This window comes from Amphibalanus amphitrite, unplaced genomic scaffold (assembly GCF_019059575.1).
Source record: "Amphibalanus amphitrite isolate SeventyFive unplaced genomic scaffold, NRLGWU_Aamphi_draft 001217F_arrow, whole genome shotgun sequence".
Lineage (NCBI taxonomy): Eukaryota > Metazoa > Arthropoda > Thecostraca > Balanomorpha > Balanidae > Amphibalanus > Amphibalanus amphitrite.
Window position 1 is genome coordinate 136,000 of NW_024882711.1, and position 13,304 is coordinate 149,303.

At 56.1% G+C, this 13,304-nt stretch overlaps 1 protein-coding gene across 1 annotated transcript in view; it reads left to right on the plus strand.

Annotated features, from left to right (window-relative positions):
• Positions 1-13,304, plus strand: part of LOC122371227 (RING finger protein 17-like) — a 42,509-nt gene that overhangs the window by 7,946 nt on the left and 21,259 nt on the right. Inside the window, exons 3-5 of the mRNA XM_043347380.1 lie at positions 4,684-4,825; positions 12,446-12,520; positions 12,832-13,022. Coding sequence (XP_043203315.1) covers positions 4,684-4,825; positions 12,446-12,520; positions 12,832-13,022 — 408 coding nt within the window. The remainder of the gene's footprint in view (positions 1-4,683; positions 4,826-12,445; positions 12,521-12,831; positions 13,023-13,304) is intronic.

Here is a 13,304-nt window from a genome sequence, read left to right on the forward strand (position 1 = left end):
ATATATTCGATATTTTTAGAGGTATAAGTGATGTTTTGCTTCTTTTGTAACGTAATTCTAAGGTGTAAGCTTTTATATCACTTTCGAAAACTAAAAGCATATTCAAAGTTTATATTTTATTCAGGCAAACCTTTTGATACGAGTCTTATTTGTTTTTCTGTGTTTTTGTTTTCTTTTGTTATTTCTTTTTTTTTTCTTTTTTGGCGTTTCGTATGCGTAAACATTATCTTCCTTCACATATTTTGCAGTAGATTGCTGCCGCGCTTAAAGTTTTAAAATTAAACGTTTTTACCTATGCGGCCACTTCCATTTGAACCACCATTGCTTGATAACCACATAGTAACTGGTTCAAAGCACGCCTTTGACTCGGATAATTAATTGACACAAAGTGCATACTTGTTTTACGGAAACTAAGATGGCTTCAGTGAAGGCATTTAGCCAAGTGTTCCGTGCCATGCGCTTTTGTCGGTCAGTCAACGCCGCCCGTTCGACAGAGCTACTCGCGGTGCGGGCACAGGTGATGAGTCACCATCTAGTAGCCAGCAGCTCCCCGTCTTCTGGTGATGTGATGCGGTGATGGACTAGACCGGCTTATAGGTCCCTATCTGCTGGACGCCGGATTTACAGATGATTTACCGCCCGTGACTACCGTCGGGCATCCCATCAGAGGGGACTCCGCTGATCGAGAGGGAAGGGCTGATTCAGAGGTGACGCCGCTGATCCATCAGAGGTGCCGCCGCTGATCCAGAGGTGCCGCTGCTGATCCAGAGGTGACGCCGCTGATCCAGAGGTGACGCCGCTGATCCAGAGAGGTGACGCCGCTGATCCAGAGGTGCCGCCGCTGGTCCAGCAGACAGAGGTGGATGGCGAACGTGTTAGTGCTTATGGGCAAGAGTGGGACTGTTTGCTTATTCGAATATCGTTCTCTAGTAAGCACGTCAGACGTACGCAGTCGGTCATTGTTCAATGTCCATTGTTAAGCGACAAAGGTGTCCGACAATAGCCCCTGTCCTGCCTCAGGTACCTGTAAAAGGAGGGAACGGTGCATGCTCACGCTTCCCTGTCGATATTTCCGACCATAAACCATTCGATTAAGGCCTTCAGAGTTAAATATACCCGGTAGCCACTAGTGCAGTGGGCGCTGTTGTGGACCATGATTAGTATCCGTGATTGGAAGCACATTTACGGTTTGTATGCTGCCCTGTGTTGTGCAGCGCTGGGCGTCATTGATCTCCCACCCTCAGCAGACCCCAGCTGACCGCTCAGACGCCACAGGTGCAGAGAAGCTCCCCGTACCGCCCCCGCCCCCGCCCCCGCCGACAGCGCGTCCCGCCGGACCGCCCGCCGGCTCCCAATGCCCCTTTGTTGGCCGGTGGGTGCGTGCCGCCGCCCCTGGCGTCCGCAGACGGCTGCTGCTGCTGCGCCCGCGGCCTCGACCCCGCCCCCGCCCCCGCCCCCTCCCCCTCCCCCGCGGCACCCAGAAATGGGGTCAGCAGGTCTGCGGCGCACTCCTCGCCCTGGAAATAATGGAAGGCGCCGATCATAACGTGGGCACAGCTTCTGTGACACGCAGTCCGCACATGCCTTTTGGATTTGTTAGGGATGCAGTGCTTTTACCATGCGATTGTTTCAGTTTCCCCAACATTGTCCTCTTGAGGCGCGTTAAGCTAAGCCCATTGTGCGAATCAAGGATGCTGTGCCACGAAGTCGGTGGGGGCGCGTCTAATGGACCTCTCCCTTCCCCCATCAGGCTGATAGCGATCCGCTTCTGCCTCTGACGTGGGTGGATGACGGGGGACGCGTATAAGGGCAGCGGAATGATTTGAGTTCTCTCACAGGATGTGCTATTTTTCCGATCCGCACGCTCAGATTGTCTGTCAGCTCCCAGCAGGAGTATCGAGCTGTTGAAGGGCGAGTAATTGCCTGAGCCTGTTCTCATGAGTGCCGCTCACGGGATTGATGTGACTCCCATGGGAGATACGTCAGATTGAACTCAGTTTTGGTATGCACTTATTACTATCGGCATCCTATCTCAACTTTTTGGTTGACGTTCATCTGTGCTCACGGTCTTTTATTCCTAATTCAAATGCCCTTGGGATCAGCATTATTAAGTGATATCCATTGTCATCTTAGCACATAAATCGCTGTCAAAGCCGGTGTCAAAATATTTAACGTTTTCCCACTTCATTTAAGCCTTTTCGTAAATATTAAGACCGTAAGATTATATTCTTAACGTGACACGATGATGTCAGTCTCGGGCATTGTCTTCAGAATATTAGTGTCACTACGTCACAAGACAGCTTTTCGTGTCTTGGACCTATCGTGCCTTGTCACCATTCTTCTATTGCTGACCTGTCTTTCCATTTTGAGGTGGTTTTGCGCTGTCACGGTGGTACTGTAGGAATTGTGTTTGATATGATGTGCCGAGTTAGGGTGTTGTCTGTGTGCTCTGGGGGAGGGGCTCGCTCTCCGCCCCTGCGGCTACCGGCGGGTCGGTCAAGTGCCGCCGGCAGCGCGGAAGGTGCCGTTAGCTGATATTGCCGGTGCGTGGACGGAAACCGGCTGGCTTCGTATCCCCAATGTTTGTGTAACTGCCGCGGACTCGTACTCTCGCGGGTGAGGCCGCAGCTGGGCCCTGGGGTGAGGTGAGGTCACAACTGGGCCCTGCACAGCAGACGGCCTCCGGAGCTAGATGGTAAGAAAATGTCCATGTGGAATTAGAAGTGCACTTGGGTCTCATCAGCTCCATTTCTGTTCCAGGCTGAGGAAGTTTGCTTGTTTATTTCGGGCCGGATCTACTCAACACGGTTATTCCTGGTTACTGAATTTCTGGCTGTGAGATATGGGTTGTGCCATGCTTCCTCCCAGTTCCAGAAATGGTCACGGCAGCCGGCCGGTGCAGCGCCGCTGTGTCGAACCGGACCAAACAAAGGCAGTGCTGCTCCCAGTCGGCCCAGTATTATCGGCAACCGGTGGAGGTTGGGCTGAAATCGACTGGATACGGCGCCGATCCGCAGTGGGGCCGTCATTTTTAGGCGTTCGGCGCTTTCCATCTGGCTGGTTTGTTCATGTAACGTACTTACCGGGGTGGGAGGATCTCACAGCAGCTCGTCAGAGCTACAGACGCTCCCGCGCGGTATTCCCTGGGTTGTGTGCAGTGCTGGGCGCCCTGGATCTTCAGACGCTCCCCCGCGGTATTACCTGGATCGTCTGCAGTGCTGGGTGCATGGGAGCTACAGACGCTGCCGCGCGGTATTACCTGGATGGTCTGCAGTATTCGGCCCCCGTCGGCCGCTGACTGATTGACGGAGCTTACGTCATGTAGTGGTTTGTCGCTGAGGACACTCCCCCGGTGCAGTTCGTGGTCAGTTCGCTCAGCACTGGGAGGCTCGTCACCGGTTTCTGAGCCCGAGGACGGCAACTGTCGGAAATTGGCTGCTGGTGGCATTGTGGTCTGTCGACGAATACCCGATGACTGGCGTGAGGTACACAGCGGCCGCGGCGGCTGCAACTCAGGAAATAAGTTTGAGTGATAACGGGTGAGCGGGCATTCGATGTCGATGTTGCTGCTCCAACCTGCTGGTTATCATGGAGTGGCGCCAAAGCGCTGTATCAACACCTGTGACCTCCTGGTTTCCGACCGGACTGTGATTCACACTGGAGTCACGGCCGCCGGAACTGCTGCCCCGGGGTCGTGCCGCCGCGCCGTCTGCCCGCTCCCCTTCCCGTGCGGTCCCCTCTGTGACCCGGCCGCCTCTGATGGCTCACGAGCGGCCCGTGAGAGCCGCCGTCACCGTGAATCACGGATAGCTCGGTCCTACCGACCGGACCCGGTGCGCGCCGGGTGTGTGTGCTCGGGCTCAGGCGGGAGGAGTGCGGTGGATGGCTTTCGGATTTTATGCGGTGTGTTTCAGCACAACATTCGTGAAAATGCACACTAATGGTAGAGATGTGTTCCCTTGCACTTCACTACTGGTTGGGGTGGTCATCATTAGAGGTGGCAAAAGATAAAAAATTTGGGAACCAGACTCGAACCAGACCCGGCTGGACATTTCTGGAACCAGTCGGACCCGGTCTTAGTTGGAATCGGAACCAGTTGGACCCGTTCCCCAAAAGTCAATTTTACAAACTGCTTGCAGGTATCATTAGTTGCATCATGTAAAACAGCCTATTTCCCACGGAATGCTTATGAGCTACTGTGTGCAAAGAAACATTCGCTTCATTCACTTCATATTTTGCAAAAATGTGTGGTGTGCAAGATGTATAGTTTATGGTACTACCCGGTTGGACCCGTCAGAAATTTTCCAGGAAACGGTCTGGACCCATATGGGTCCAGACTGGTTCTTTGGACCGGGTCCTCGGGTCCACATTTTGCCACCTCTAGTCATCATCCAATATCACTCAGTATATGTTCATTGTTTACTGACAATGCGATGTCCGTTTAGAGACAACAGAAATGCTGCAAACTCGAGGCCTACCCGGACCGGTAGGCTCGCCCTGCACGTGAACGGGGCCCTGATAAGCGGTCAGCGTGGTCTGGTGACGTGATCGCTCCTTGGTCAGTGACCAAGAGAAGGTCGCTGGCCGCCGGCTGACTGCCGGGCAGCGCTTTCGCCGGCGACGAACGTGCTCGATGCTGCTAACCGTTCACTATATCTCCATCCGCTCTCCCCCGGTTCACAGCGTCTCCCGTTCGCCGGTGAAGGTGCTCGGGCCGGCGTCCGGCGGGTACCGACCCGTCCGATCTGCTCTCCGTCCCGGCCCGGCCTGTTTCGTCACCGGCAGTAGGGCCCCGAGAAAGTGTGAGGATGCGCCGGACCGGTCGGTCGGACCTCCGATCTGATCCCGGGGATGATATGTCAGCGGATTCTCGGTCGTTAGGAGACTGGTCACCTGATGGACTGATAGCTCTGCGGACAGGTCGGCCGCGACGCCGCTTGGACGGCGGGCGCCACCGCTAACACTGCGCTAAGAGGGCCACATAACCAGCTTAGCCGCGCTCCTCCACACTCCACTGTCTCCCTCTCGGAACTCCTACCCATTACGAGATGACCTTGGCTGTGCTAGCACGGGCTCGGGGCGACTGCTCATCCGCAGCTTAGGGCCGTGATTGGATTCTGGAATCAGCTGGTATGCGACTGTGGGGAGGTGCTCGCCATCCTCTCCTGACGAGGCTCCTGCAGTGGAACGGGCGGCGTCACTGGACCGCTGTCCGTGCCCCCGCGGGCCACCGTACGACCCGGCCCCACCCCGCCAGGTCCCCCGTGATCGGCTGTGTATCCCGTCCGCTCCTCCTCTCCTCCCCTCGGCCTTCCCCGGCGGGCAGGGTGCTGCTCCGAGCGGCGGACGTGCCGATTGCCGGACTATACAACGGCTTGGCCGTGAGCTTGATTAATGATTAGTCTGCAGGAGAGTCCTGAACTTTGTTCGAATCTTCTATCTGATGAGAGATAAAAAAAAAATCAGACGAGTTATCAATGCTGAGCTGTAGTAAGCTTCGCCAGGGCAGCTCTTGTGTTGGATGGAGCGTCGATTTGGCGTTTTCAGTTTTACATGTCTCTATTTGCTGTAGACTAATAGCGTCGACACGAAAAAGGTGATTGGAGGTGCCCGGTGAGCACGGTTCCCGTGTCGGCCGTGTGCAGGTCACGTTTGGTGCCGTGACCCGGCGAGGTTAGGTCAGCGCCGTGTCGGGGGCGGCGTGCAGTCACGATCCGACTCCGGGTCGGGTCACTGAGCATTGATCAGCGCTGACAGGGGGGCCTTGAGCCGGCCCGCGCGGCGTGACCTCAGGACGGCGGCGGTCTGACCTCAGGACGGCGGGCCGCCCGGCCGGGACCGGGGACTGACACGGTACGGACTTATATCACAGGAGTCCGCCGGGTGCAGAGTGATGAATGGTTGACTGACGGGCAGACCGCTGCCAGTCTGAGGGTGACACGCCGCTTGGAGAGTGCATCTCTGCCAACGTTTTGCTGTTTTTCAAGTCAAACCTGCTGCAAAAGCCAAGTAGGGTGATGAAGTGATTAATTACATCATTACTGCTTTGTAAGGAAATTACCAATGAGTACTTACCCAAGAGCGGGATCTATTACATATAAGGGCCAGATTTTGTTCGTACGTATGAAAATCGAAACAATTGACCACAGCTATTGAAATTCTGTGACGGCCAGCTTGAGTCCTCAGGCTCCCTTCTAATCAGGTCATTCATGTTCGTTCCGACGCTGGAATCCGTAGCGCCACGTTTACCTCATCGCCCGTCTTATTTGAGATTCTATAACTGCTCTGAAATGTACCGCGTCCAGACCTCATGTCCAGTCGCACCATTCGGCTGAGTGTCCCTCGCTGGGTCTCGCATTCCTCTCCAATGTGGAGAGGTGTGCCATCCGGACAGCCACGTGCCATGTACTGGGTCACGTGCCGGGGGGTGGACCAAACGCGAGTAACTACATACCGCCGGAGGGGCTCCCCGCGGGTAACCACCGCTGGGGTCGGTCAGGCTCTCCGACTCTGACGGCACGGAACCGCTTACAGCAGCGCCCGCCGCGCCTCGGCTGACCTCTGCCGCCGCCTCTGGCAGCCGTGCGGTGTCCGATGCGCGCGTGTTGAAGTGCCGGCGGCCGGTGGCGACTACCGGGCGTGTGAGCCGACCTCGAGCTGGATACGAGCGCCATCCATCACCTCACCGGACCTGTCCGCTGAACTATGGGCTCCGTCTGAGAGCCGCGGCTGAAATGGGAGGGAATCTGTGCAGTGAGCACTGCCCTGACTGGACGGATCAGTCACCTCGCAGTGATGCAAATGGGGTTCACGAATGGCCATAAATACGAAAAAGGCCCCAAATTCAAGTTCACTTAATCGAATAAATCGTAATATGGTCAGTCAGGCAAATGTTTGGGGTGTCTGAAAAAGTGTGATTTTAATGTTTTTTGTCAAAACCGGCCTCGTGTAGGATTGTCAGAAGTCGAGACATTTTCGATGTCGTAAAAAGACTGTCAGGTGCTTGAAATTCAAGTGCCACTTGCGTGCGTTCATGTCATACAAACTGCAAAAATTATACATGAAAATGATCCCTGAAACCTGCTACTTCTAATGCCACGTCATAAAAAGCCGTATCTATTTTGGTTTGGCGGTGAGCTAACTATTTGTAATCATGTTGCAACCGCAGTTTTTTACCAAAAATATTTGCTTTCAATTCATCTACAGCACTTGACACAGTGTGTGCCCGTTAGTGCACCATATCATAGCATTCCCTAATCATTTCTGAGTCGCATCGTGAAAGAATTAAGGCGCTAGCACAGGGCTGACCGGCCCTACAGAAGTTTTCGTCCGGCACGGTCGGGTGCCGCGGCGCAGCGGGCAGCCCGGGCGGCCGCGCCGCCGCGCCGCCCGGACGCCGCGCGGCGGCACTCACCCGCCCACTGCGCGCCCACTGCGGCACCCGACCGCCTAGACAAAAACCTCTGTAGCGCCGGTCAGCCCTGTGCTAGTGCCTTAACTCTTTCACGATGCGACTCAGAAATGATTAGGGAAGGCTATGGTATGGTGGACTAACGGGCACGCACTGTGTTAGGTGCTGTAGGTGAAACGAAAGCATTTTTTTTTTCTTAGTAAAAAACTGCGATTGCAACATGATGATAAATAGTCAGATTACCGCCAAAGCGAATGAGATACGGCTTTTTGTGACGCGGCATTAGAAGCAGAAGGCTTTGGGGATCATTCCCATGCATAATTTTTTTTTCAATTTGTACGAAATGAACGCAAACCAGCGGCGTTTGAACTTGCGAGCGTCTGACCGTCATTTTACGACCTAGAAAATGTCACGACTTCTGACGATTATACACGAGGCCGGTTTTGACAAAAACATGAAAACCATGTGATTTCAGATGCCCCAAACATTTGTCTACTCGGCCATATCGCAATTAACTCGATTTGGTAAACTTGACTTTTGGGTATTTATGGCCACTCGTGGACCCCATTTGCATCACTGTGCACCTCCTGTCGCAGTCAGGGTGCGCTGAGTGACGGTGGCAGCAGCACTGAGTCGTGGCGGTTCGGCTGACGAGTACCCGTCCCTTCTTCTTGTAGGGGCACGGTCGATTTGTAGCCATCAACGACGATAATGTGCCAGTGATCTGTCGATATACAGGGTGTCCAGAAAAAAGAGATACTACGGAAATAGTCGCATTCATTAACGCACGTGCCGATTTTGTTCCAAATTCATGTGCTTATAGTGCAAGATTTGGCAAAACTCATGAGCACTGTAATGCGTCGTTGGAAAGTTGTCTGCCTGCCCTCCGAGATGGTCAACATGACCATCAGTCACCTGCAGACTGTGCTAGTGCTGGAGCTGATCCGCCGTAAGGCCGCTCACATTGAGTATCTGCTTTGAGGAGCTGCCGCAACTAACCAAAGAGTTTACATGCCATGTGGCACCTGCTGTCTGTTTTGCCGTATTTTGGCGAATACAAGCATGTGCCATTTTAAAATGTAAGGTGTTTATTTTCGGAATTACAGCAAAAAAATAATAGTATCCGTTTTTTTCTGGACACCCTGTATATGCTCCACTAGGTCACGAGAGTAGAGGTTTCACGCATGGTCCAGTAATTCCGGCTCAACCCCTTTCCCGTATTCCCAATGCGCTCCACCATTAATATTTGCGGGACCGATGACGACAGCTCGTGAATGACTGCATCTGCAATTTCAATGAAGAGCTCGCAGTTGCTAGGAGCTATTTGTTTGAATGTCAAGTGCCTGATCGGGTTAGTACGCCTGGTGCGCATGGTAGGACCTTGTAGCGTGCATGCTTCTCTCGGTTGGCTGACAGTGTCATGTAGCGTCTCTTTCCGCGTTAAGATTAGTTTTGGGGACACGATTCAGGGTCCCACAAACACAGTAAGAGGATGATCACATGATTCAGCCACGACAAAAATGCTGCTGTAGCGGAAGCTTTGAGCGTCTACTTGCCGAAATGAGCTGAGATTTTCACTTTTGTCTAGATAACGTCGCCATCTAAGGTGTGGCCGTGTGGTCGGCGTGTCTGGCATTGGAGGTCAACTCAGGGTCAGCCGCAGGTGGCGGGTCGCCTTCACTGGGCAGGGGGAGAGGGACATCAGGTGTCGGCCGTCCGCGTCTGTCGGGGTGCCGAGCTGTGCTGAGCTGAGCCGGGTGTGCTCTGATCCATCCGTGTTTCGCCGCCTCTCTGCATTCCTGCCTGACCCTGGGCAGTCTGAGAGACCGTGAGATATCCCCTCCCCCGGCTCCCCCTGAAGGGAGGGTTCCGGGGAGCCCGGGAGATGTCCCCTCCCCCGGCTGCCCCTGCAGGGAGACGTCCAGGGAGCCCGGGGGATGTCCCCTCCCCCCTCCCCTGACTCCCCTGAAGGGATACATCCGTGAAGCCCGTGAGATGTCCCCTCCCCGGCTCCCCCTGAAGGGAGGCGCCCGGGGAGCCCGGGAGCCGGACGGGTGTCCGTGAGAGCAGTTCATCCGGGCCGCCGCCGCCTCCCGTGTCCATGAGACGACTTATAAAGGTATCAGCGACACGAGGGCCGGCCGCAGGAACAGCTCAGCTGTATTATGACGCCTGGGCGGAGCGTGCTCCGCTGTCGGCGCAGCTCGAGCGGCAGCAAGCCGCGGTCCCCCGGTGTGCCGCGAGCTGACACCCTCGGTGCTTAGTCCCCATGGTGTGCACTGTGCCGCGAGCTGGCACCCCGGCACTTAGACGTGGGTCTCGGGCCTGTGATGCTTAACATTTTTTCTCCCCCCCCCCCCCCCTCTCTCTCTCTCTCTCTTTCTCTATCTCTGTCTCTGTTTCTCTCTCTCTCTCTCTCTCTCTCTCTCTCTCTCTCTCTCTCTCTCTCTCTCTCTCTCTCTCTCTCTCTCTCTTCTCTCTTACCCCTCTCTCTGTCTCTATCTGTCTCTTCTCTCCTTTTCTCTCCTCACCTCACAGTCGACCGGCCCATGAATTAGTCGTGAGGGACGCCCGGGTGCCCGTCTCTCGCCGTAGGCAGGGGGTGGGCCACATCACGGACACGAAGTACACCGTGACCGTGAGAGGGGCGCCGGGGTCCGGGGGCGCCCTGGGAACAGGATGTGGGCCCGCCGTCCCCCGGCAGCGGGGTTCACGGCAGAGCTGCTAATAGGACCGCCCACGGCCCGCCGCGACTAACGACAGGGTGGCAGTGACGTCAGGAGGTGGCGGGTGACGTCATTGTGGTCTCACCTTTCAAACCAGTCACCTGACCGGGGCTAAACGCTCCTCTGAGGCCGCACCTGGCTCGGAACCCGCCAGACCGCGGACCCAGCCGCAGCTCTAACCTCAGATTTAAGCGATGGAGCCGAGGCGGTGTGCTTGGCGCGCACCGTGTCACCCCTCCCACCCTGTGCGGTAGGTGCGCTCCGCGCAGCGCCGGCCGAGGGGAGACGACGCCGTCCACAGGTCCGAGCGCCGGCCCGGAGTGTCGGTCCGGTCCCTCTGAGCCGAGGGAGGGTTAGGAGACAGGCCCTAAGAAGCGCCGGCCTGGAGTGTCGGTCCGGTCCCTCTGAGCCGAGGAAGGGCAGGGACAGGTCCTGAGCAGTGAACACGGCCCCATGCTGTCGGCAGGCGCCGTGTTCACACCGCTATCAGATCGGCGGCTAACCGCAGCCATATTTCCCAGAGGCGCGGACCGGCGCCTGACGCCACAACCGCCTTCCTGGCGGCCCGCTGGCTGGCGTTTTTAAACTGCAGCTAACATTTAGTGGGATTGTATTCGAGCATCTGCCTTCGGACTGATGGGAGTTTGTTTCTATCCGAGTATCTGCGCCTGGGCCCGTGGGAGTTTGTTTCGGAAGGAGCGCTGAAATATTTGTGGCGTGACGGCGCTGTTAACCGGCGGCGAGCTGCGGTCGAGCTAACACGCGACGCCAGTTTTTGACCAGGAAGACGTGCCAAATGGTAGGTGGAAGTATGGTGAGAGCGTTACATAAGCATGATTAGAGATGGTTCGGTTGGGCCGTGAGGCAGGGTTAGTGGAGCGATGGAGGCCGGACCGCGGTACACAGAGTCACCGGCTGATGATGTATAGAGGCTTGTCCCACCCACGGAACTCACGATCCTGTGGGTGAGTCGGTCTTTAGAGTCTACCCGGACGGTTACTGTGTTTGTAGCCGCCGCGAACTCGACATTCGCATGGCGTTTCTTTTCTGCCCGCATATATTCAATGATAGTGACGTTCCGGTGAATTGACAATCCTTTCGCGATACGCAAGCCACTCTGTATAACGATCCATCATTTATATCCATGGATCACATTTCGCTGTTAAAACATCCATCATATTCGTTCACGGTAATTCGTAATGCCGATTTGATTCATCAGATATGCGCAAACATTAGGGCTTAGTCGCTGTTACGTAACGGGCTCAGCGGATCACGCGACGCCGACCGCCCACTCCCCACTACTTACTACCCGGAAGGCTCGCGTCATCGCAGTCCCATCCTCTGCCAGTCTCAGTGTCCAAGCCGGTCCCCGTCCAGTCCTCCATCGGACCCATTGAAACACTCGGCCGGCGCAGAGCTGAGGATTATCGTATGAGTCGCGCGGCCTCTGGTGCCGTGCAGAATGGGAAGTGGCTCGGCGCAGTGCTGCTCATACTCAGTGGAGACCGCGGCTAGATGTGCCGGGGATAAGTTGACACGGAAGGGAAACATTCCAGAGATGACCGGGGACGGCTGTAGATTTGAGTGTTTCTGTGTGTTGTATGCGCCGCTGCCTGCGTTTGTCTCAGTGTCTATGTCTGATGATGTTTGTCTCCCCGCGCAGAAGGCGGCGGTAGAATTGAATGTGCGTCTATGATGTCCGTATATGTCTCTGTATCTCTGTAGTGTCTGATGTCTGTCTCCCCGCCCAGAAGGCGGCGGTATAACTGAGTGTGTGTCTGTTGTGTCTCAGTCTGATGATGCACTCCACTCAGGGGGTGGCGGCAGGTTTTACTATGTCTCCGTCAGTGTTCGCCATGGGCCGGGCTAGCCCAATGGGCCATGGGCTGGGCTGGGCTGGGCTACGGGCTGGGCTGGGCCCTCAAATATGAAGGATCGATGGGCTGTGGATGGGCTGGGCCGAGAACTGTAAAGTGGAGTCAGGGGTTCACAACTGAGACAAAAACTATAACTTCATAGCACTGTGCAATACTCAAAAACGAGTTAATAAAGCACGCATGCAATGTGCATTGTGCATGCTACTCGCAAAAATTGTTTCTTTGCTACCTTTGGGTACCATTGTGCTGTCCAATCATTTTTAAACCATTCATTTTTGACGGGCTGGGCTTTGACGCTTTTACCATGAATGGGCTCGGGCTGGGCCGGGCTGTGAACCCATGGGCCTGGGCTGGGCTGGACTGGGATTTTACGGCCCGTGACGAATACTGGTCTCCGTGTCTCTGTCTGATGTTTGTCTCTGTCCACCCAGGAGGCTGCTGCCGAGGAGGGCGTCACGCGGCTCCAGCAGCTGCTCTCTGTGTCTGTCTCCGTGTCTCTGTCTGATGTTTGTCTCTGTCCACCCAGGAGGCGGCTGCCGAGGAGGGCGTCACGCGGCTGCAGCAGCTGCTCTCTGTGTCTGTGTATTGTCTCCGTCTGATGATGTTTCTCTCTGTCCACCCAGGAGGCGGCTGCCGAGGAGGGCGTCACGCGGCTGCAGCAGCTGCTCTCTGTGTCTGTGTATTGTCTCCGTCTGATGATGTTTCTCTCTGTCCACCCAGGAGGCTGCTGCCGAGGAGGGCGTCACGCGGCTCCAGCAGCTGCTCTCTGTGTCTGTGTATTGTCTCTGTCTGATGATGTTTCTCTCTGTCCACCCAGGAGGCTGCTGCCGAGGAGGGCGTCACGCGGCTCCAGCAGCTGCTCTCGCAGGCCGAGCCGGTGCTGGCCGGCGGCGATGGTGTGGCCGTCACCGCCGACCTGGAGCCCCTGCTGCAGCAGCTGGCGGCCGCCTGCGAGCGGCCCTGCCACCTGCTCTGGGCCGACGGCGACGCAGACGGCGGCCGCGTCAGGTGGGATAAACAGACAGACCCAGTCGGCCCTGCCACCTGCTCTGGGCCGACGGAGACGCAGACAGCGGCCGCGTCAGGTAACAGCCCCCCATAGACAGACAGCGGCCGGGTCAGGTAACAGCCCCCATAGACAGACAGCGGCCGGGTCAGGTAACAGCCCCCATAGACAGTGACCGGGTCAGGTAGCAGCTCCCCATAGACAGCGGCCGCGTCAGGTAACAGCCCCCCCCCCCCCCCCCATAGACAGCGGCTGGGTCAGGTAACAGCCCCCATAGACAGCGG